The sequence below is a fragment of the Cololabis saira genome, chromosome 3 (assembly GCF_033807715.1).
Source record: "Cololabis saira isolate AMF1-May2022 chromosome 3, fColSai1.1, whole genome shotgun sequence".
NCBI classification, from domain to species: domain Eukaryota; kingdom Metazoa; phylum Chordata; class Actinopteri; order Beloniformes; family Belonidae; genus Cololabis; species Cololabis saira.
Window position 1 is genome coordinate 19,891,780 of NC_084589.1, and position 24,920 is coordinate 19,916,699.

Below are 24,920 nucleotides of genomic sequence, written 5' to 3' on the forward strand. Positions count from 1 at the left end.
ATCTTTACAAATGACCTGCTACACAGACAGATAGAGATTATTTTGCATTGCAGGTTTTAAGACGGATGCCTTGGAATTTACTTAATAAAGCTTCACCCTATCCACCATGTTTACACACCCCTTATAGATTTATATCCAACATCAGATATTTACCTACAGTGATTTAATTTCTTCCCAAGTGAAATAAAAACTAATCAAAAGTGATTAAGGGAAGTAGACAACGCCTGTGAGAACGAGACTGAGTGTGATGGCACAGCTTCATGCAGCTCTGCCTGCTCATGCGTTTGTGCATGTAAAGGATTTTTCACTTGAGTTAAAGAGAGAATTCATTACACATGTCAACGTTTAAAACTTATAGCTAAACCCAGAGAACACAGATAATTAACAACAGATTCAGGGTGATTCTGTTTCTCCTGACAGCTTGACAGCTCTACTCAGGCAAACATGCCATCATTCACCTATCTCATTCTCTTATCTTCACACTTTTAAACATGTATCTTTAAACATATCTGCATTTTTCAGACGTTGAATTTTTTATCAGCAAACAGCAAGAGAGCTAGTGCTAAAGATTTTTATCTTCCATCCAAGCGGCAGTGCTCACAGCCGTCACTTTTACTACTTCTTTTCACTATTAGGTGGTGAACTTTACCCAAGGGTCAGAATGACAGCCATCGTTTCCTTTTATGGCTTTCATCAAAGTGAAATATTTATGTTATCTGCTCAGTCACCTGACCTGACATATCCTTAACTGACACCGACAGTCCCTTACTTCATAGTTGATGGTGGCAGCGGGTAAGGAAAGTGACTGATAACCAATCAGACCTGTTTTGTTCTCTCTCTTTTTCACTCCTTCCGTATAAATTGAGCTGCTACATGACAGCACCATTACCTACAGCTGCCACCTCTAAATCAGACACACTTAAGTGTCTGAGTGATTACAGACACTAATCACAAGTGTCCTTATTCTGGCCCCCTTTCATAGGTTCCATCTGTCTCCCCTTTGATGAAAGAACATGCTCTGGTAGATATAATGAAAATTAAGCAAAGTCAGTAACATGTTTTTCATTTGGTTAGTAAGCATGATGATGAAATTATGAATAAAAAAAGTGAAATTCAAAGAACAAGGAAACTAAATTCAAAGCGACGAACCGAGACTTGGAAATTAACACTGTACAATCATAAAAAAATGGGTGCTGAATTTTCATTAGCTCTCCAAGAAATGTACACGTATAATTCCAGTGGCCAGAGTAATAAGTGCCTCAATTGCACGGGGGTCACTTCCCTCGCACTTCACCATTTTTGTACAAATCAAATGACTTATCTGAGCAGACTGTACCTTTCAGGAGGTTCTACATAATTATATTGATGATTTTCTGATGCAAACCTGTTCAATTGGCTTTTAAAATGTGCAAAGTATGGGCTCTTTGTAAATGGAAAAATAATTGAAAATAAAAAGATAAATGTAAAAAAGAAATCTTTAACCAAAAAAATATTCTAGTATGATATTTAGTAGGATCAAATCTGAACCTGCTTTCACACAATTGGTCAGAGTTGCATAATTCTCACTCTAGCTGCTGTTCTTCTCCGCCTCACATTTAGCTAAACATTATAGTAATGCTGTCAGGTACAATACTCAGTTTATTTAGGACTCACAGTTGCCGCAAGCCAAAAGCTTTGCAAACTTTTTATATTTGACAAAAAAATCTTCCCAAAACACATCTCCTCTCATTAATGTTCCCCCATCTCCTGGTTGCTGCCATCTTTCATTTCACTGTTTGACTCCTACGCTACAAAAGCGGATGTGTGCCTCACATTATCATTTAAGAGAACACACACACACACACACACACACACACACACACACACACACACACACACACACACACACACACACACACACACACACACACACACACACACACACACACACACACACACACACACACACACACACACACACACACACACACACACACACACACACGGCAGCTTGGTATCTTTCTGACACATAAATAGGTAAATATTTACTTTTCAAGATTGTTTTCCTTCTTATTCCTCCATCGTTCCTCACATTTTTCTCTGAAAATCTGTTCTTTTTTTTAACATATCATTTTTCATGCATCTTTTGTCCCAGTGGGCTTATCACAGAGGTGATCAACAACATCTGTTCTGCAAACATGCATGTATGCGCATGCACATATGGAGTTTAAACATGAGATAAATAGGCTGCAGTCTTATGTATGTGATGAATAAAAAGTCGTAGGGCCTTGAGATACAAAAAGCTGATTATAACACAAAAAAGGTATGCTGTTTGAAGCTTATTTAAGTTTATTGCACATATGGAATCTTAATAATGTAATTTAGTCTTTTATAAATGCTTACTACTTGTGAAAATCCTAACTCATCCTGATACAGCACTGTGCCTAAAGGCTACTGTCCCTTGCTATGTCGCCTCTTTGCCTTCGTGTAGCAAGAGCAGAGATGACAGGTTAAAAATGCAGAAGACTACTGACTTGTTTTCTTGCCCCATTATATCCTTTTAGGGTTTTCAACCATTTCTTCCACTCTGAAGCAGCTGTAAGAGTCTCACCCAGCATTAGTCTTCATACTTTATTTTTAGTAATTCCATATATACAACACTAACCCCTGACCTGTACAATGAAGGCCTCCTCTGCAGCATTGTGCTCACACAGTTTGCATCCACTTGTCCCTTTAAAAGGGGTAGATCACCAAAAATAAGTGCAAAGCTGTTTGCAGTTTCAGAGAGACAAAATGAAAGCATTAGGAACTTTAAATACCATTAACATACCACTAACAAACATTCAGACTTATTTGTGATGCTTAAAAACCTTCTTCCTCCCATCTGTTATTTCATTCTCTGTTCTATATGGAGGCGACTCACAAGAGCTGCAGGACCTGGTCGCCAAGTCCTGATTAATATGCAACTGCATGTACAATATCTAAAAATCCTCAGCTCTCACCCGCTGCTATTCCACCACTGAATTAAGACAGCAACCCACAGAATCCACCCACTGCATTCGTCCGATGAGAACCAGTTTAACCGCCTAAGAGTCAACAGCGTTGACTGACTGACTTCCCTCCGTGGTGCTTGTCCCATGGGTTAGCTGCTGTATAACTGCCCCATATGAAACTCTCTTGCCCACTGGTATTTCAGCAAAGTTAATAGTTGTCATAATTTGTTTTTTCAGAGTGATTTCAGTTTATTCATTACTTGCAATTCACTTCTGTCATAGATGGCTGCACCAGTGTCACTAACGTGTCCTCCTCAATAAAAGCAAGAAATGAAGAACATACTTTAGCAGAATGGAGTCCCATCCTTCTGGTGGACTTCCAGGGACATTCATAATTTCCGTGGTGGCTCAGACTAAGAAAGAACCTTTAAGATGACGTATAAAAATGTAATATTGGAAGGCTTATACTCTTCAATCAAATTACACTGGTTCAACATTTTTCACCTCATTTTCTCCTGCATACCTGCAGTCTTGATTATAGTTATATATTTATTTATTTCAGGTTTAATTAGGGCCCGAGCACCTTCAGTGCGAAGGCCCTATTGTATCTGTAGGATTTTTTTTTTCTTCCTTTCTTTCTTTCTTTTTTTCTTCTGACAAAAGGAGGGCCTTTTTGCCCCCCTAAACGAGCCCAAAAAGTCACCAAATTTTGCATGCAAGTCAGGCCTGGCGAAAAATTTGATATTTAATGGTTTACATTAATGGGCGTGGCAAAATGGCTCAACAGCGCCCCCCGGAAAACTTTGTGCCTCAAGCCCCACAATACGGTTTGACGTACATGCACGAAAATCGGTACACACCTGTATCAGTACACAACCTAAAGAAAAGTCTCTTGGCAACATGGCCGAAACCGAACAGGAAGTCAGCCATTTTGAATTAATCGTGTCACTTTGGCGCAATTTATGCCATTCCTTCGGCAGTTAATACGGCCCGAACCGTAACGTGCACCAAGTGTGTTATACATCAAAATGTGCGTCTCCATCCTGCGACAACACGCAAATTTTCCATGCAAGCCAGGCCTGGCGATAAATTTGATATTTCATGGTTTGCATGAATGGGCGTGGCCTAATGGCTCAACAGCGCCCCCTAGAATACTTTTCTCTGCCATAACTTTTGAATGTTTTGACATAGAGAGTCGTGGGTGGTGTCATGGGACTCGGTATTGAGTCCTTGACCATAATTGGTAAAAATTAGCCCCGCCCCTTATTCTGATTGGTTGTCCCGATTTTCTGCTATAACTTTTGAATGGTTTGACATAGAGAGTCGTGGGTGGTGTCATCAGATTCTGTATGGAGTCCTTGACCTACATTGGCCTGAATTAGCCCCGCCCCTTCTTCTGATTGGTTGTCCCTTTTTTCTGCTATATCTTTTGAATGGTTTGACATAGGAAGTCGTGGGTGGTGTCATTTCTGATATGCTTATGGGGGCGGTGGCCGTGAGTGCGAGGGCCTGTTCATCGCTGCTTGCAGCTTTAATTAATATTTTGTGATCTAATCAATTTATGCATCATTGCACATTTATTTTTATTCATAGTCCTTCTTTGCTGCAAATGCTGTGCAATTCCTTTTGGATGTGATTACTTCTACAACTTCATCGTTTTATGGTAAAAGATGCCATTTATATAATGTTCTTATAAACAATTTTAAAAGGGACCTATTATGAAAAACAGGTTTTTTCTTGCTTTAACATATATAAAGTGGTCTCCCCTCAGTCTGCCAACTCAGAGAAGGAGGAAAGCAACCAAATTCTGCAGTGTCTGTACAGCTGCCCGGATGAGCCATCCAGTGTGTTGTGGCTTCTACGAGCCGTTCAGATTCTGCTCCCGTCGTTACGTAACAACGGGCGCAATTTACATCAGTCGGCCTCCGATGCGTGAAACCACACCCACAACTAACTCTGGCCGGAACAACAACAACAACTTTGCCGCGGTTCAGAAAAGGTTGGAGACCACTGCGTTACAGTAACGCCGTTAGTTTTACGGTAACTAATACTCTAACGCATTACTTTTTAAATTCAGTAACGCAATTACCGTTACCAAACGGTGCGTTACTCCATTATTTCTGGCTACAGTGAAGCTTTTTTCCCCACACGTGGAGTCCAGAGGAAACATACTGTGTGCATTCAAAAACATGAGCGATCATGAGCCAAGAGAAGGTGAGTTTCGCGTGGAGATATTGTCATTACAGTAATCCCTGGTTTTTCGCAGGGGTTAAGTTCCAAAAAGAATCCATGATAAGTGAAATTCTTTTTACAATTATTATAGAAGGCTTCAAATTGCAGAGATCAGCACCGTCTCGCACGTATTTCTCTGCTCTTCTGAGCCGCTGCATCCTGACTCTGTAGCGTCTTTTTCTCCTAAAGCCGTGGTGCAGGTGTGTTTTTTCGAGAGAAGAAAATAGTTATAGGTAGTTGTTGTTGCTATTTTTTCTTCTGGGCAAAAAGATTCTTATAAACCGACATGCCACCATCGGTTATATCTGAGAACTGTAATGAACGATTCATCAAGGTCTCGTTCTTCAGCTGCGAAGAGTGAAGAAGCGGGGAGACTGTGTAGAATGCAGAACATGATGCACAATGCAAATCCATACAGTACCTGCTGAAATGAAGGCTAGGGGGCCATGAAATGGGAGCATTTTAAATAATGTTTTTATTTAAAGTAACTAAAAAGTTACTTTTCATAGTAACGCATTACTTTTTGGTCTAAGTAACTGAGTTACTAACTGAGTTACTTTTTTCAATGAAGTAACTAATAACGGTAACTAGTTACTATTTTTCAGTAACTAGCACAACACTGTTTATTACAAAATAATAATTTCACGAGGCGTTCGCCGGAGGAAAAGAAGCTTATTAAGGAGCTTGGACTGGACCAACCAGACCTAAAAATTAGAAGAGAACTCTAAGTAGAGTTTATAGTTGTGTTGTAAACCCCACTCGCCAGTGCGCCCCCCCCAAAATGTTTTATCACAGCCGCCACTGCTTCCTACTGTCCTTTTCTGGCTTAAAGGAGCATGAGGCTCCTTTTAAGAAATGAGACTCATTAGCGCCACCTTCGCCACGATGGCTGTCGGGGGTACTGCAGCCAACAGCGAAGCCGGCATGGGAGAACGGGGAGAACGTGCATGCAGCGTCATTTGACGTCACATCCGCAGGACAGTCACAATTGCAGCACATTTTGCAGCACACAGCCTGTTCAAGGCAACGGAGAGATACACTAGAGGGCTCATTCTTTTTGGTTTGGAACGCTTCATCGGACATTATTACTACAAAACTTAAAACGTATACGAATTTTTTTCATAAATCCTGCCTCATGCTCCTTTTAAAAGGGAAAATAAACAGGCTTTTTCAACCGTAAAAGTTTTGAATTCTGCACTTCTTCAGCATTTTGGCAAGTGAAGACAGTAGCTGTTTTTTCCTCAACTTTCTGCGGTGGAGCTGGCTGACAAGAACAACAAGGACTTCTCCACTATGTATTTGACTTAGCTAAGACTGTCATGTCCAAATACGCTAGAGGGCTCATTCGTTTTGGTTTGGAACGCTTCATCTGACACTATTACTAGAAAACTTAAAACGTATACGAATTTTTTTCATAAATCCTGCCTCAAGCTCCTTTAAGGAAGAAAATGTTTGTGTTTGAAGTGACCTACAATCTCCCAGACGCCAGCTTCGTTTGGTTTTCAATCACTGTTGTAACTTAACTTTTATTTATTTGCCTCCGCTGTAACACCGCTGTGTGCATGCGCAGATCACCACAAACAAACAACTTTATTGAACTCACTTTACGTGACAGCCCACACTCCGCACCCCCACATAAACCCATAGCTTTCTTCATATTACCAGCGTTGTCGCACAAAATTACATGGACCTGTTGCTTGCTGATACACCGGTTGTTTAACATTTTTTCCATCATCTGTTTGATACGCTGGTCAAAATAATGAGAATGAAATACATATCCGATCCCTGATCGGGATGCAATGTCCGATTTCGATCAAGTCTGAAACAACGTGATCGGGCCCGATCGGATCGGGACATCCCTAGTTGGAATGATCATTTATCTTCCAAAAACACCCCACTTGATGGTAGTTTGACATAGTTAGCAGCAATAGTAGAACCTAAAACTTAATTCTAACTCAAACCCATCATTGCACTGGAACAACAGGCATGTTTTAGGGTCGTTTGATGTATATAATAAAAATGTACTTTTGTTTGGTGGGCAGCAGATGAACTCTTCTCTTTCAGAGACAAGAGGAGAGGCAGCACAAATCTCATTGCTGTGAAAACCCTACCCATCATTGTGCGGCAAAAGTTCTTTCAAGGTTGGGTAAACAAACCTAATTTTTAGTTGTGAGGTTTGTGAGAATAGATATCCTCTGCTTCAGATAAACTAAAAACAGATTGAGCTGAGATCTAATTTATAGACTTCTTGATTTTTCCCCATTTTTGCCTCAATATCTTTGCTTCTCACTCTGTTTTAACAAGGAGAGTGTCAAGGCAGTTATTATTCATCAGTATCACACATCACACCTCTATCACCCTTAGATCTGGGAGAAGCAGACGTGTCAAAATGACACCAGGATTTTTTTCCCCCTTTCTTTTAACTTACTAAGCCTCCACCTCAGGAAAAATCCACAAAAGTCAATTCACACCAACCTCCATCCCTGATCCTTTTCTCAGTGCTCCATCTCTTTGTGTAATTTGTGTTATTTTGCAACCTGGAATTACACATAGTATTTTTTCCCCAGCAATGGTGCCAATCTTCAATACACCTACAACGATTAAAAAAAAAAGAAAAAACCCTGAACACCACTACAATCTAAAGGCCACAACAAATTGGCTTACAGAGTTTACATGAGCTTACAAAACAGTAAAAAAAAAAAATTGAATTTTTTGATAAGATTAGACCTGAGAGATTACTTAAAAATGTATCCTGGGTTAAAGAGAAGGAAGAAGGAAGGAGGCTTCAACAACAGACTGTGGTGGTTTGAGGAATTCCAGGAATAACTTATTTGATAAAGACTTTAAGAAAATCAGTTTAACAATTGTTCTTTTGTTAGATTTATGAAGTTATACTTCTACATGGGGTAGTTGTCAGGCATATCTGAAAGGTCAAGGATGTTTATGCCTGCAAGCCACTGGTTAATATTAATGAGCATGAGCCAATTGGAAGTCATCAATAGGTCAGAGGTTATCTTTGGGTAGCAGATGCAGGAAGTTAATATAATTAAAAATGCATCATGTCATCAGTGATAGGGAAAATGTCTTCCCCACTTTTTTTCACTTCAATTGTTGAGCTTTTAGTGGTCTTTTTGAAAATGCCTACATGGATGTTGCTGCACGTCTGCTCTAAGTTTTTATTGATTTTCACGAGGAGATAAAACATTGTTTTCTTCTCTTTTACTTCAGTGTTGTTTTTCCCTCCAGAGCAATTCTGAGGACAATTTCTTATCTTAAAAGAACAACAGAGGAGAACAAGGGAAGTGAGATTAAAGATAAAATGAAAGTGTGAACAGACAGAAACATAAATTACTGGGGAGGTTTTGGTCATTACTAACATCCTGGTTCTTTGTAGCAAGATTGCTACCATGAAAACAATTACCTTAAAATTTTCCTGTGTCCCTCCTATCACACTGCATCTAGAGCTTTGATGGAAAGTGTGTAATCAATGTCTTGGCTTGCTTCAGTTGAGAATGATTTCCACTTATTTCCACAATGTATACCATTTTTAGTTGTGCTTTCAGAAGGAAAGGAAATCAAAAAACTGCATCTTCAATAACAATCTTCCTGTCAAAAATAATTTGTGCCTTTCTGACAGGCAAACTATGAAGCGAAATAAGTGCACTAGTTAGGTCTGTTGAGTCTAAAGCCAGGATTACCAGAGGCATGAAGGTGTCTTTTTTTTTAACCTGGCTAGATTACCATGGTAACATGCACTGCTTCAGAGCAGGTTATGTTCAGAGTTTCACATAATTTACTTTTGAAATTCTTCACTCTTTATGTTCATGATCATATCCCTGATTAAGCTGTGCTGAAACAGTTAGAGGTACTGAATGCTTATATCTCACATCATAACCAAATTAAAGTATTAATTCAGGATTTTAAATAATTCACAAGTCCTTTTAAAAGATGGTCGGTGTATTTACACAATGAATTTGTTTGATTTGTTTGAATTTTGTATGATTAAATTTGGCAAATCAAGGTTGATTCTGCTCTGAGCGTGTAATGATTAATGTAATATAGATTACGAAAAGATTTATTCAGTAAAATTCAAATATAGGCTGGCTCCAAAAGTGGCTCCATTGATAAAATGTCCAACTTTAGAGCAGAAATAAACATACTTGAAGCCTGGTTAAAAAAAAAAAACATTTTGGTCCGAGTCGTTTCATTTCACACCCATGACAGCTCTGATGGAGGTGAATCATTTTTTTTTTACCAAAATGGGAGGTTTTATTTTTGTAATAGATTTAATTTGAATATGATTGACAGTCAGCTCAGCCAATGGCTAATGTATTTATGGTTCAGATGAAAGTAAAGTTATTTTGCTTCTAGATCGGCCAATTATGTATCTCTCCAATACATTTCCTAGATGAAACTAGTAATAGCATGTTAAAACCTCACAGATGTAATTACCATAAGCTAAAATAATTTCAACTGAATAATTTGAAAGCAGAAAAGGTGTTAAAACCCATTAAAACCCATGTTTAAGATCACTTGCTATCACAGAGCACATCCAGCACGCACACACTGCTGCTGCTGCTGCTGCAGATTGATGCCATTACCAGCGCCACAGTTCATAATTATTATAATTTATAAGGCAGTTAAAATAATTAACAAGTTACCATCTGGAAGAGACACTGAGAAATAAAAGGACCACTGCTGTAAGAAAGTAGTGATGTCAGCCTATTTTCTGTTTGAATTTTTTGACAGGCTTGTCATGCAACAATCCAAGAACAAGCAGAGAAAAGACTTTGTGAGCACAAGTACAAGAAGAATAGCTCAACCTGGAGCACAGGACATTTGAACTTGTAGTAAATCTGGGTGCACAGATACAGTCCTGAAGTGGAGGAGACACTATCTGCAAGCAAGCAATCAGGGATTGGTTTTGTGTGTGTAAAGACTGTTAAGGGAGAGCAGCTCAATAACAGAGTGTGAAAACACAGATTAATGATCTCACGTCAAAAAACTACACTCTAGATTAAATATATATATATATGTAATATAACCATACAACTCATCCATCAAAGAGTCCTGACAGTACTTGGAAAAGTCACTGTGTCAATCTTGATGCCCTAAGACCATTACACAAGGAGGGAGAGTGTGTGCAGCATCTTACCACCACAGTTAAGGACAATAGTTGTAATAGGTGTGTTGTGATTAAAATGAGTGGTCTCTATACACTGTGAAGATTGAAAACTCAGACATTCGTACAGTGTCTGATAGGTAACAAGTTGTTTCTCCATGCAAAATACAATTTGACTTAAAAATGCAATTAAATTCCTTCATTTTAGTGGTGGCAGGTTATTTTTTATCCTAAATTCAAATGGTGTATACAGGAAGACCACACGAGGGTAAACAGTATGTTGACAAAGGTTTGCAGCTTTGCTGTGACCTCACATGTCTCTTATCCTTCCAGCCCTGTTCTACATGCTGCTCCCCCAAGCTCCGCAGAGCTTAGTGAGAGCGTAGTGATAAGAGGATACAGGCCCATAACTCTGTGAAGCAATAAAGACAATCTCTGAGTTAGAAGGACTGGAGTCATCACCTGTATTTAACTAAGTAAACAGGAAAGAATCTCACTGGAAAAAAGTACTGCAGTGATAAATATGTTTAATCTAGCAGCAAGTTCTTTATACCCTAACTTATGTAGTGGGTATCTTCTCATTCACAACCACGTGAGAAAACACATCTTGTGGTCATGGAAACGAAACATGGGGTAAAATAATTGAGAATTGATGCAACAACAGAAATTAGGTCAAAAACGGTTCAATGTAATGCTGAAACCTGGGACAGCGGTGAAACATCATCTTCAAAGGAGAAAAAAGTAGTCGGAAAAATAAATCTTGAAAGAACATGACTGCAGTTAACGCAAACTTCTGATGAAGTGTAACTCAAAAAGTCAAATAAATCACATATTGGGACTAAACAAGTGTATGAACCAAGAGAAAACTGGTGAGGCTAATCAAAACTAAAGGGTATATTTTGTCAAACTGGATTGTGGAACATTGGAAAAAGGTTCTGTGGTCTGATGAGCCCAGATTTAGCCAGTGTCATATTAATGGGCATCTCAGGGTAAGGAGAATACCAGTCATGCCTGGTGTCTACAGTGAAAGCATGCATATTCCAAGAATAAAATGTCAGGATTCATTGGGCTCAAACTGAAAGAATGCTAACCAGACCATGACACTTCATTTTCCACACATGGATCGTTCTTAACCCCATTAGGTCCTGCACTTCCCATCTTTACGCATGAGGTTAGTCAACCAACATCCACATAAAATCACAGTAAAAAAATATATATTGCAGCTCCTGATGGAAATAAATGTTGTAACATTGAATAAGCTTATCAAAATAATGCAAAAAAGTTCTAGTATCTAAGGTCCATAAGGTGGGTAGGTAGGTAGGTAGGTAGGTAGGTAGGTAGGTAGGTATCTATCTATCTATCTATCTATCTATCTAATCAACCAACGACCCACCAGACATTGTATTTTAGACAATGAAATGCATTGGACTGTTGAGAGGAGAATTGTAATTGAAAAGAAGTGTGTGTCCAGCTAAGATTCACAGCTTTAATAAAAACTTTATTGCCTTCCATTTATTTGCTAAAGTATCTAAATCACAGTCATAGAAAATGTCTGACAATGCAGTGTTCTGCTTGGAAAGCCCAAGTACTGCCATTCATTTGGATGTTACTTAAACACTTGTCATCCACTTCAAAATTGCTTGAGACCAAGAATGGTACTAGAGATTGGATTTAATACTTTAACAATTGTACAACTGGTAGATCTTAGATTGTCATTCCTCAACATTTAAATGTTTAACAGCACTAAGACTCATATCAAATATCCCTCCGTGTGACAGCAGTGTACATGGATTTCAAAACAGACAAACTTTGAAGTAGTAACAGAGCAGAAGTACTGCCACTGAGGATGAAATAAATGCCACAAATGGTGAGTTAAGAGAAATTAAACTCAAATGCATCAATTTAAATAAAGAGATTAAAGTCTATAAACAGAGAAATTGTGAGTGGTAAAATGCCTAAAAGACCAACTGAATCCAAGTTGAGTTAGATTGCTAAATATTACTGAGCTCCTAGACGTCCTCAAGTTTCATGACCTCATGTGAGACAATGTGCTCGCTTACTGGGATACATGAGCACACACAAAAGGAACACAAGTTATAGTTCGTCACCTGACATGTCATTGTGTATTTGAGATGCTGCTTAGAATTTCACATTGCACTGCTACACTACCTTACTTGCAGCGACGTATACCTGTGAAGATGTGCGTACCAGCAACTTACAGCAATAAGAGAAGTCAGAACAAATCTTCATCATAAATTAAAAGTGCATAAACTTGATCTGGATAGTCATATGATCATGTTTTTGACCATTTTATATCTTATTGACTGGCCTTTTACTACTGCTTCATCCCCTTTTACTAAAGCTTACAAGACACTGTCTTCCACTGTCTTCCAAGATTGAAAATTAATTAATTTGATTTCTAAAAATCGGTGAAAAAATTTGTTTTAGTGTCTGTAAAGAGAAATACATTTCTGATTCTGGTTTTATGAATCTAAATTTATCTATGAAAAATAATTTCATTTGATAAAACAGTCAACAGAATGTGACTGAGTGAATGTAGCCAGTGGCCAGAGGGGGTCCAGTTTGGGAACCACAGGATTTCATCTCTACTTTTTGCAGATGATGGTCTCCTGATGGCTTCATCAGGCCAGGACCTTCAACATGTGCTGGGGCGGTTTGTAGTCGAGCGTGAAGCAGCTGAGATGAGAATCAGCACCTCCAAATCTGAGGCCTTGGTTCTCAACCGGAAAAAAGGTAGCGTGCCCTCTCCGGGTACGTTGAGAGTCCTGCCTCAAGTGGAGGAATTTAAGTATCTCAGGGTGTTGTTCATGAGTGAGGTAAAGGTGGAGCATGAAATTGACAGATGGATTGATGCAGAGTCCGCAGTTATGCGGTCGGTGTACCGGACCATTGTAGTGAAGAAGGAGCTGAATCGAAAGGCAAAGCTCTTGATTTACCGGTCAATCTACACTCCCACCCTCACCAATGGTCATGAAGTTTGAGGTGTGAATCAAATATAAAGATCGTGGTTACAAGCAACCGAAAAGTAGATTTTCAAATATCAATTAAAAAAAAAAAAAAAACACTTGGTGGATTTTATCATTGTAAGATGGATGTGAACACACACGTCCAACACACCATTATGTTAAAAAAACAACAAAAGGGAATTTTGCATTCGATAACCCCTTTAATAATAAGCAGATTGAATGAAGAAATCCTTGAAGAGACTGTGAAACATCTCCAAGAAAAAAAAAGAACTCGTAAATCTATCAACATTATTTTGGTGAAGTGTGTGAATATGACCTGGGTTTCTCTTTTTGCCATGTGCTCTCTGAGACCAGTGGGAGGCACCGGGTTTCAATGTCAGGCAAACCATTTTAACAAGCAAACACTTTACATAAGGTCTCAATATCCTTTTGATGCACGAAGATGAACCTCCTACTCTCCTTTTCTTCTTAAAGGCAGGAAGGAGAGGTGATATTCTCTGAGAAGCTTAATACTACATAAAAACAACTTAATGAGGGAAATCTTGTCTCCTGTAATTATAATTAAGCTGTTTGTAGCTTGTGTGTGTCTGTGTGTGGTTTAAGGGAAGGAAATAAGATTTAATCTTGAGGAAGTATCAATAAGACAACGATGGGTTAGGAATTGCCAAAAGTCATTATCCACATGTTAGTTCTCGCTCTGTGCACACTCACACAGACAAATATTCACACACCTCAGTTTCAGACTGCTGTGAAGTTAATGAGTTATCTCTCCTTGTTTCCTGTTGTTTAAAGTGAGCCAGTTCACAATGCCAGATGCATCGACACACACAATGTTTATACAGAAAAGAAAAGCTCCTTCCCTTGCACACTCCCTTGCTCTTCAATTAAATATCCTCTATAGACAAAAAGGCAACAAAAGCAAACATAATACATTGAATAAACAAAAATGGCACTCATTCAACCCTGCTGTTTTTCAATCTCTAACGTATAGTTTGTCAAAAAAAGGAAATATGCCCAGATACACATATGTTGAAGTTTGTTACATGCTAAAAATATTAATGTGTAACCTTGGGCACTAACAAGCAGGCACTGACTGGTGAGATCAAAACAATCCAAGTCCACATGCGAGTCCAAGAGCGGTACGTCCCGTGCCTACAATTACTGAACCAGGCAGTTTGCTGTACGTCCTTTGCTGTGGCTAAATAGGAGTTTAAAATCAAAAACAGAGGGTCAAAACAAACACTGAAACCAAATGCCTCATTTACTTTACTTGTTGAATCATCAGGAAGAGGGAAGGAGGCGAGGGAATCTGTCAAGTCCCGCCAGTGCATCAGGTTATCGCGGTAAACTTTTCTCACTCATTGGCCTCTTCCTGCCTCTGTTACCCTCCCCCACTTTAACTTTTCCCTGCACATGTCTCACCTATTTTTTTTCTGTGTGTTGCTTTCTGTGTCTTTCCTATGCTTTTAGGGAAGTTTCATCCCTCCCTCCTACGATAGAAGTGAAACATTACCTCTAGTCGATACCTTAAACCCTTAAGTGCGTGAGTGCTTGTGTGCAAACCAGTAAAGATATCTTCAACAACAAACATAGCAAGAGACTGTCTCCACGCTGTAAACACACTGCGTTGTCACGCCACTGATGCACGCGTCTTGCCGTAACCCAGAGAGGTTTAATAAAACCCTGTCACTCCTCATGACTAATGGCAATGACTAACACATGAACTCACGCACAGACAGGAGGCAAACACAATACACAACTGTCTTGGAGTTGTTGCACTCAAGGAGCACTGAGACGGCGATACACAAAGTTGATCATCAACAGATTATTTCCACAGTCACAGCGTCTCCCTGGCTGCTCATTGCAAGAGACGACTAACACGTAAACGTGCCTCATCATACGAAGAAGCCAAAGCATTTGAATGTATAAAAAATAGAACAGAGTTAAAAAAAAGTGTATATATATATATATATATATATATATATATATATATATATATATATGTATATATGTGTAGAGAGGAGTTTCACCAACTACTACTCCTACTGTCATTTAGCAGATGCTTTTATCCAAAGCGACTTACATCGCAAACACCATTTGGCCTGGGTCCAAGCCCACCTCTGTAGCCACTAGACTACCACTCCCCTGGAGTCCCCAGTCCCTGTACAAAGCAAGAGCTTGCTACACATTGCAGGTTGTGAGATGGATTTGTTCCTAGTGAAACTCAGACTCCATCAGGGCTGCCTCGTATCACCAATTCTGTTCGTAACCATTTGCAAAATGTGATAAACATGCATGTAGAAGTTCTTTACATGACATGGTTGTGTAATAATAAAGATAATTTACTTATTAAAACCTAACAAGTCATTCCATCTCTTTAAATTAAACAAACCCCATGTAGTGACACAGGTCCTCACTGCAGCATGTTTGTACGAATCTCATTCCCAAGTTTAAAAAAGAAAACTTATGAAAAAAGACAGAAACATAAGGAAGTATTGTTTTGGTGTTTTGGGATGATCGCATTATAAGGTGTAATATCAATGAACGGGTCTATTTTCATACATAAGGCGCACCAGGTTGTAAGGTGCATGATAAAACATATAAAGCGATACAAAACAGTCTGGTAAATTAAACTTGAACTATTCAACTCATTCACAATAACTCAGATTATTGTTCAGTTGTAACTAATACAGAAAAACATACTCACATTTTAAATCATTCATCTTCTACAAATCCAGAAATAAAAAGTGGAGGTGGTAAGCGTCGTACTACGTCCTATTCTCTGATTGGTTCACCACTACCAGCGATAGTGGACACCTAAAGTTAGTGTGAGGTTGGAACAACATTGTATTCCAACAGTTGATCATAAGTGGATTATAATATAGATTTGAAAATCGGGTTTACTCTAAATGTAAACTTGCTTGTCAGCACGACATAATTAGTTATCTAATGTTGTCTCACGTTACAACCCGTATCCAACCGAGGACCGACTTTAATGTGTCAGCTAAGAATGGTCCGACAGTCAGAAAAGCGGAGCGGCTTTATCGCTACCAAAGTCTACCGCTAAAACTGCACTATTTTTGAGAACAGTGTACCACATAAAATTGGTTAGAGGTCAGTAGGTGCAACAAAATTCATACATAAGGTGCACCTGATTACAGGGCACCCTGCTGGTTTTTGAAAAAAATTAAGGATTTTAAGAAAAAGTTTGGATTTTAAGTGCGCCTCATAGTGCGGAAAATAAGGTAATATGGTAAAATTCTTCTGGTCTGCACATATACCCAATCAATCCCAAATTCACAGGCACACAGCTTTTATTCCTTAATTTCCTTTTATTTCTTCCAGGCACTTAATCTTTATCCCCAGTGGTTCAAACATATTTAATCCTGAGGAGCAGTTCAGACAAAATTTGCCCAGACATTATAACCAACTGTGAAACAAAGTGCAAAATTCTCTGACCATGTTCACACACGATGTAACAGCCTTAACTCAGCGTAACAGGATTTTCACCATACATCATTAAAGACTTGTTCATTATATTTAAATTGACGGAAGTAGAGAAGAAAAATAAGACGGAAAGAATTTGGTTTGTACCAACAGTCAAAAACAATTTAAGCATTTTAATTTTAATTACTGTTATGCTGAAAGATGTAATTATTCACGGCAGAAAAGGATTGAGTTATAACGGCCAAAAAACAAAGAGTTAGTAAAGCGAGAGTATATTAAATACATATTTCATCAGTGCACACAGATGGGATGAATTTATTGGACAAACATTGCACAGTAAAGTAGTAATTTAAGCCAAATAGTTAACTTGCGAATAGAGATATACTGCATGTTCTATTCAAATAATGTCATAATCCGAGGTTGAGGGGGCCAAACACAGGATAGAAAAAAGTTATAAACAGGGTAAATTAGTATGTGATCAAAGGAAACAAGTAAAGAAAATATTAGACCATAGTCGTTTCCAGTGGCAAGCTGGTCCCAAGGGAGAAAAGACAGACCAAACGCAATTAACACACCCTGATGAATCGGGGAGGAGGAGCAGGAGCACCTTGTCCAGGAAAGGTAACTCAGAGTGATCCTCCCAGAGGCAGAGCTGGGGGTTAAGCACCCTGACAACCGACTGATGGGCAGGCTATGACCCAGGGGGCTTTGGTGAGAAAAACCTGTCAGACCGTCTGAATTGTTGCCAAGTTGACTCCCCAAATGTACAGATAGACAAAGAGATCAAGCCTGCTGGATATCCCTGTTTGTAAGGCCCTTAACCTCCACCTCCAAGCTATGTTCCAAGCCTCAACTGTAAAGCAGCTGCTAAGAGGTTTCATCTTAAAGTCTGCAGTCCCTGCTCTGGTATCAACCTAAAAATGGGCATCAAGTGAAGGAGGCAGCCTAGCTGGAGGCGGGGTACTGTCGCTTTGGGATTTAGAGGACCCTCAACTTGGAAGTAGGATGTTTTTATGTAGCCTATGGAGAGGGCTGGGTGACACAGGGTTAAAATAAAACCTCTGATTTCTTTGACACCAAATCTGATACTGATTAAGTTATACTCTCTAACTAAATAAATAAATAAGAAGTCTCCTCCTTTGCTTCAGGAGTGAGGAGCACAGTGCCCCCCCAAGTGTGACATCTTCTCACTAGATCTACTTCTCACAGGATACTGCAGGGTGTGAGTGTTACACATACACAACAGCGACAGCATGAAGATGAGAGGACTTAAGCTCAATCACTACCTCTCTATGTGGCACCCACTCCCTCTTGCTCGCTCACACACACCTATAGACGAGTATGCTCGCTCTATTGGCCAAAAAGAGACTTTCACATAAAATGTGATGATGCAGCAAACTCCCTCTGGGGTAGTGTAGAGATGTGGGTGACTTCTGCTTTCAAACATTACTCATGTAATAGAACTGGCAAATTAAGTTTTATTTCTCTTTTTTACTACTTTCTTCTGCAACTGCCAGAAACTGGCATCTCGCTTCCTCGTGGAATTCTGCCAAATCTAGGATTTTAATGAGGAACTCTGAGCAAAGCAGATGCTGTAAAATGGCTTGATAATAACCTGTTAAATAAAATTAAAGGTGTTGCATTACAGTAGTGATGACAATAAACATATTAATGAAGAACAAAACATCAACATTGTCTAAATAATTAATATATGATGATGCCAAGAGTCAGTTTTTTCAGCTGTCATGGTACTGATGTCAGATGTTGAGCCTGGCACTTCCAGCTCAGCTTATATCATCCTGAATTGTGTTGGCTTCAATAACGGTGTAGTTAATATCTAATACTGTAATAACACTAATATACATGCAGCTATTATGAATAACACTTGTGTCAGTCTTTATTACATTATCTCAGAACAGAATTAGGGAAATATGTAAATGTTAAGAGCTTAAATGGCAATTCAGCTACCGGTACAGTTTGTGAGCTGAGAGTAGTAGAGGGAACAGATGGTAACCTGACTCATTTTAGCTACTACGGCACTGAAACTACACAGGAGGGATTTTCCCACTGTTGTGGGAAATTTGCTGTCAAACCTAATCACTGATATCTTCAGATGCCCTAAGTGTACAATGACCCGTGTGGTCACTTCTCTAATCAACAAAAGAATGTTTGCTGCTCTTTGATTGAAGCTTCCCTTTTTGGAATTTCAGTGGCTGGATTGGTGGTTAATGAGTGGATCTGTCCGCCAGCCGTGGGTAGTGTTCTCCCCCTTCATGACATCCTAAACCACTGCAGTCTTATAAGTTTAATTCAGAGACAGTGTAGTTAGTTTTTTTTTTTTTTTTTCCAAATTGGAGATCGTTATCTTGGACAAACAATATCATGCTCCAATTACTGTAACTTCCCACAGATAAACATACTTATACTTTATCCTGCGATAATAGCCACAGATTTTAGACAGAAATACAAAACAAACTAATTTTCATATTAACTCCTTCAAAGCATATTATCAGAGCGTCAGTTGAAGATTTATTTACTAATCTGACCCGCACTGCCTAAATTAATCATATTCAAATTTCATATAATTGTGTCAGTTATATGGTAATCTTTTTCACTTTTCAGGCAACATCAATTCTATCAAATCTTGATATATTCTAGACATGTACAAATTCAGCTGTAATATCCATGAGTGAACCTCACAATGTTTTGAAGGGAAAGCCATTCTTGGAAGGAAGATAACTTCTCCTTTCTGATGGACAAAAATTCACAGCCATTACCACATCCAACATTACCTCTCTTTGAGGAAGTCCACCACTCTTTTGAAGTCATCGATGCAGTATTCTCTCTTCATGTCCATCAGTACGCTATCTGAAGCTGACTGCACAGGGACATGAAGGAAGGCATAGACACGCGGATGATTCAAAATCTTTGCCATCTCCTGGAGAAGGACAGTGGAGAAAGAAGCGATGGGAGAAAAGAGAAAATGTAGCATCAAGAAGTGAAAGGTTTTAACTCATTTGGAAACTGGAAATAATCACCTGAGACACACTAAAGGAGAAGGACAATTCCTTTTACTCTCTCCTCTATATCTCTTTTTATTACTTTGCTAAAAGAAAAGAGAAGCAGCTCAGTGGTTTAATTGTGTATCTACAAGATCTGAAGTCACAGGTGTCAAGGTTGATACAACACATGTCCTTTATTCCTAGAAATGACTGTGGCATTCACAGCCTTACTTTAATCCAAATCAATGAAAGGAAAACAAGAGAAAATGTGTTTTGTCTGCAATTAAATCAATGAGGAATTCAGACTCTCTGTCTTTACTAATATGGCACACTATGTATTCTTGTTTCTATAATATAGAAACCAGTGTTTGTGGTTAAAATCTATTAAGGTAAATGTGAAAATGAAAAAAAAAAAACTAATGGTAAAATGTGGAGTGAACAAAAGGCTCCCATTTTCAAGGTCTTTCACTTTACTTTAATCATGTAGATACCCACCACAAGCAAAATATAAAACGTTACTAGGAAAAAAACTGATGATCTGAATGATCTGACAAATGGCAAAATGTATGCTATACTGAACAAAAAAGACCTTCAAAGACCTTCATTTTGTTAACGATCAATATATTTTATTTGAAAGAAAATCTAAGCCAACTGTTTTTCTTCATTTAAAAATCAATCAACATGAATACCTAAGAAGGAAATGAGTTTCTGAGAGATCAGGATTATCTAGAGGCTACATAGAATATTAAATCTGTACATTTTCCGTCCCAGCTGTTAAACTTTCACTGAAAGTGTGTGTGTCTGTGTGTGTGGTTAGGTTTTGTTTTTCCCTTCATTTTTATATTAATTTCCTCTCTAAATGAACTGGAGAGACTACAGATGTCAGATGCTCCTAATGGACATAATCAGTATGCTATCACCACCATACTATGCCTCACGAGAAATGAAAAATAAAAAAAGGGGGAAGAAGGAATGATTTAACGATTTCCTACAAGAATGTACTGATTGCAGTCCGTCTCCTCAATTAAGATCTATTGTTGAACGTTCTCTCGTTCATACAAACACTGAAGCATGTCTGCACGAGCACACTTGCACACGCAGCTCAGTTGCAGCACCACAGGGGGTTGACCACTGGAAGCTCTAAATTAGAAAGAATTAATTTGGTTGGAAAATGGAGCTTGATTGGTGACAGAAATCAGGCTGCTGCATGTGTATGTGTGTGTGTGTGCGCTTTTTCGAGGCAGGAAAACATCTGTAATAAAATATGACTTTATGTAAGTTTGTAAGGTGTTTCAGTAAGGCTATGGATTGCTGCTTGTCTCAGTGTAGTATAGTTGCATTAGCATATTTCACATTTCTAATAGTCAACCTCCACAGACCACAACCTCCAGGGACAACAAGCGCAGAATTGATAACTAAGGAAATATGAAATGTAAAAGCAGTTTGCGTATGTTGTGAAATTCCAAGTGAGAAACAAAGGAGAGGGATACACATGTTCCAGTCTGTAATTTTGTCTTTGCCCATTTCATTGATTCTTAGGAAAAAAATAATCTCACGAGGAAAACAAAAATATTGCTCACGCCTCGGAGCCTCTTCACCATAATATAGCAGTCAAAAAAGAAAAAAGAAAAGAGAAGTAAGAGTAATACAAAACATTTACTGTATGTTGTACTATTATACAAATGTATTGAAACACATGGCGAGTCAAACATTTACCAAAGCAGCTGCCAAACACTCCTAAACAAGGTAGCCGGAGACGTGGGTTCTGCAGAACTGCAGCAGTAAATCCTTCTAAAGAGTGGCGCTCCGACCAGGAGCTCCATTCTTTAGAAGGGATTTCATATGGATCCAGACCGTTAATAATCATTATTTTCTCCATATACCGCTCCCTGGCTTCCTTGTTTAAGGTATCCCAGTAAATTCCAGTTCCTTTCCAGCAGTTTAACATCTTTTTTTGCGTTCCGTCTGTTCACTTGGTGAAACAGAAAAGTCAGTTTCCGGCAGTACGCGCTGGTGCTCATGGGAAACGTAGTGTTCTTTCTGGTAAAGCACTACCTCTTTTGTCCAAAAGATGGCGCCGAACTCAGAAAAGCTGAAAGTTCCGTTGTGCTGCTTTAATGCAGTTTCCTCAGTGCCAGTTAGTGAAAAGGCAAGAATGCAACAACCAGAGAGTCCCTTTGTCTTTCCAATGAAAGAGAAAAAATGAACAAAACACCAATCAAAGGTTATTTTCAGTACCACAGTTAGAAAACAGTCATTTTTCAAAATATTGAGGATTCTTTTTTGTGGTTTGTCCTGTTCCTTTTTAAATGTTTCAGTTCTTTCAGCCTTTTCAAGATGTGCACAAAAAATTACTGCTGCTTCAGAGGATTGTGAGCAACGTCTGAATGACACGTCTGATGGATTCTGGTCAAGCTGAGATGTGCTTTAAGGATGTTCTTTAACGGACATCTGCAATTTTATTCATCTGAGCCGATCTGATTGCCACATACAAGATGGGTACTTTCACACACCATTTACAATTTCAGCTTGCATAATGGATTCCATCTCTCTCTCTTTCTCACACACACTTCCATAAGTAGTTATCTACATTTATTATATAAGATTAGATGCCACTTTATTGCATGTGGAAGTAAGCTGAAGATGAATAGACAGAATTATGGGCTTATACACATCTACCTACCTACCTATTGTACAGTACAGACCAAAGGTTTGGACACACCTCATTCAAACAAATGGGGAAATGTGCCCAAACATTTGGTCTGTAATGTGTGTGTGTATATATATATATATATATATATATATATGCCAGATATGTGAGATTATGAGTCTACCCATAAGTTTCTAGATGAAAATCCCACTGTAAGCTGCTTGTTTAAAGACAATTCTCTCCATGTCCTTTTGTCTTTTTTGGAGCTGCATATATACTGTATATAGGAGCGGCTGATTTGACCATGCAAGTTCGAATGGCTTGACCACAGTTGGTCTTCGCGGTTAAAAGTGAGGAAACTTCTTCATCAGTGGAAGGGAACTCAGTACTATTGCCAGTATTATTCTGACCCGTCAACACATTCGGGAGGATGTTAATAACTTCTTCATTGTTGAGGACTGCTGCAACAAGTTATCGTGCCAACTCGCTCATGTCGATGTATTTCTTGCAACATCCATATGAAATAATGCTATACACACAGAAAAAACAAGATGGCGCGAGACACTTGGTGATGTCCGACTTCATTCAATATATACACTTTCATTCCAAATAATCATGTTTCATTCAATATATTATTTATATATATATATATATATATATATATATATATATATATATATATATATATAGAGAAGGATGGAAAAGAAAAAAAATAGGGAATTAAACAGACTTTTCTTTCCATACAGCTATTCCAAAAGAAACTACTGACAGCACAATGCAATCAACCAAAATGACAGAGATAAGTGGCCTACGAGAGGTGACAGGGCTTTTAACTGCCCCAATCAGCAAATGGTGCTATAAGGCTGACAACATTCGTCAAAAAAAAAATGTGCCCATAGAAAGAAATTGCATGCTCTTATATGACAGAAGGAGACAATGCCAGTGTTCATCTGAGTATGTGTGCAAGAGGGTGATCTTTAACTGGATGGTGATAAAGTTACTTGGCCTTCTCATCTATCACAGCCATTCAATATGATGATCTTTTTATAAGTGCTTTTAATCTGTGTCCTTTATTTAAATATTATCAATAAATATACTTTAGAGACTTGGTACTCATCATCATCACACCATTTGTGTTAATGTGATGATGCTCAACACAGGGAGATTTTGAGGAGAGAGAGAAAAGTTGATAAAACTGGGAGGAACAACATGACAGACGGACAGCCAGACAGACAGACATTCACAAAAGAAATGGCTAGAAGAAGAAATGAAAGATTAGGTGAAGAAACACCAAATCAAAGAAGAATGAGAAAAGTTTCATGAAACTTTTTAAAATATATAATTTCTCAAGCCTGTCAGGTACTGGACCTCTAATCACAAAACAAAGGAAAATTCAGGGTAAGGAGAAAAATTGTGTCTGACAGCAAAGGAAGGAAAAATAAAGGAAAGGGGACAACGGTGCAACAAAAGACAATGACAAGTTAAAGAACACCATTCTTATCTTTCTTTATGTAGGTTAATTGACTGAGGAATTGAAGAAAAAAAAGATATAATTCTATTCAATACATGGACGTTAACAGTAAAAGAGGAAGTAGCATATGAAATGATTCTTAACATACACACACAGACCAAGCAAGTGTGTCATCCAAGTATATTTCTAATTATCAGTTAATTGTTATTTCGTATCATTAGGAGGGTGGTTTTTTAATTGTAATGTAGCCAAGCAGAAACCCTACCTATACATGAGGGGGGCAATTAGCCACCTCCATTAACCCCTGGTTAATTACAACCTCCATTGCTGCTTCCCACAGCACTTTTCCCAGTCCTCTTTACCCCTCATCTTTATCCTCAGGCCTTTATGCCCCCCATTTTTTTTCTAATTTCTTTCCTCATTCCATTTATCTACAATATCAATCATCTTTGATCATTTGATTCAAACCATCTGAGTGGACAGATCTTTTTTTTTTAATACAAAAGTTTTTTATTTATTTATTTTTGCAGGTTACCAATGCCCTATTTTTGCTCCTCACTTCATTCCTTTACTTCAGTTAAATTTTTCGAAAAGCAAATAAGCCAAAGGTCTTTTGATGAATGAGAAGAATCTATTACTTTTCTACTACCTTTGTTTTTGTGGGTCAACAGCAATCAAATTTATACAAATAAGTGTCAATGAAAAATAAATTTAAATAAATTACAAATCGCATGCGTCGAAGGTCATCTAGATGCTCTTCAGTTGATCTTAGTCATGGGCTGCGTCCAAAATTGCATACATTTTTTTTAATAAAAAAATAAATAATAATAATATTGGTATATAATAATATTATATAATATCATCTTGTTTCGGCAAGGATAAACATAGTGGAGCGGTGCGCTGCTACTGCTGCTGTGACACGTCACTTCCTCCCAACGGCAGGAAGTGCCATGTGCTCTGAATAGTACGTCCGAATTAATGCACACTACTGATATTTACTCAAAAGTGTGCTGAACTTAAGTATACATTTTAGTATA

General features: G+C 38.4%; 1 protein-coding gene across 1 annotated transcript in view; it reads right to left on the reverse strand.

Moving 5' to 3' along the window:
* The window catches only part of cdkal1 (CDK5 regulatory subunit associated protein 1-like 1), a 245,557-nt gene that overhangs the window by 75,496 nt on the left and 145,141 nt on the right, over positions 1-24,920 (reverse strand). The window contains exon 10 of the mRNA XM_061718279.1: positions 19,553-19,698. Within this exon, the coding sequence (XP_061574263.1) occupies positions 19,553-19,698 (146 nt within the window). The remainder of the gene's footprint in view (positions 1-19,552; positions 19,699-24,920) is intronic.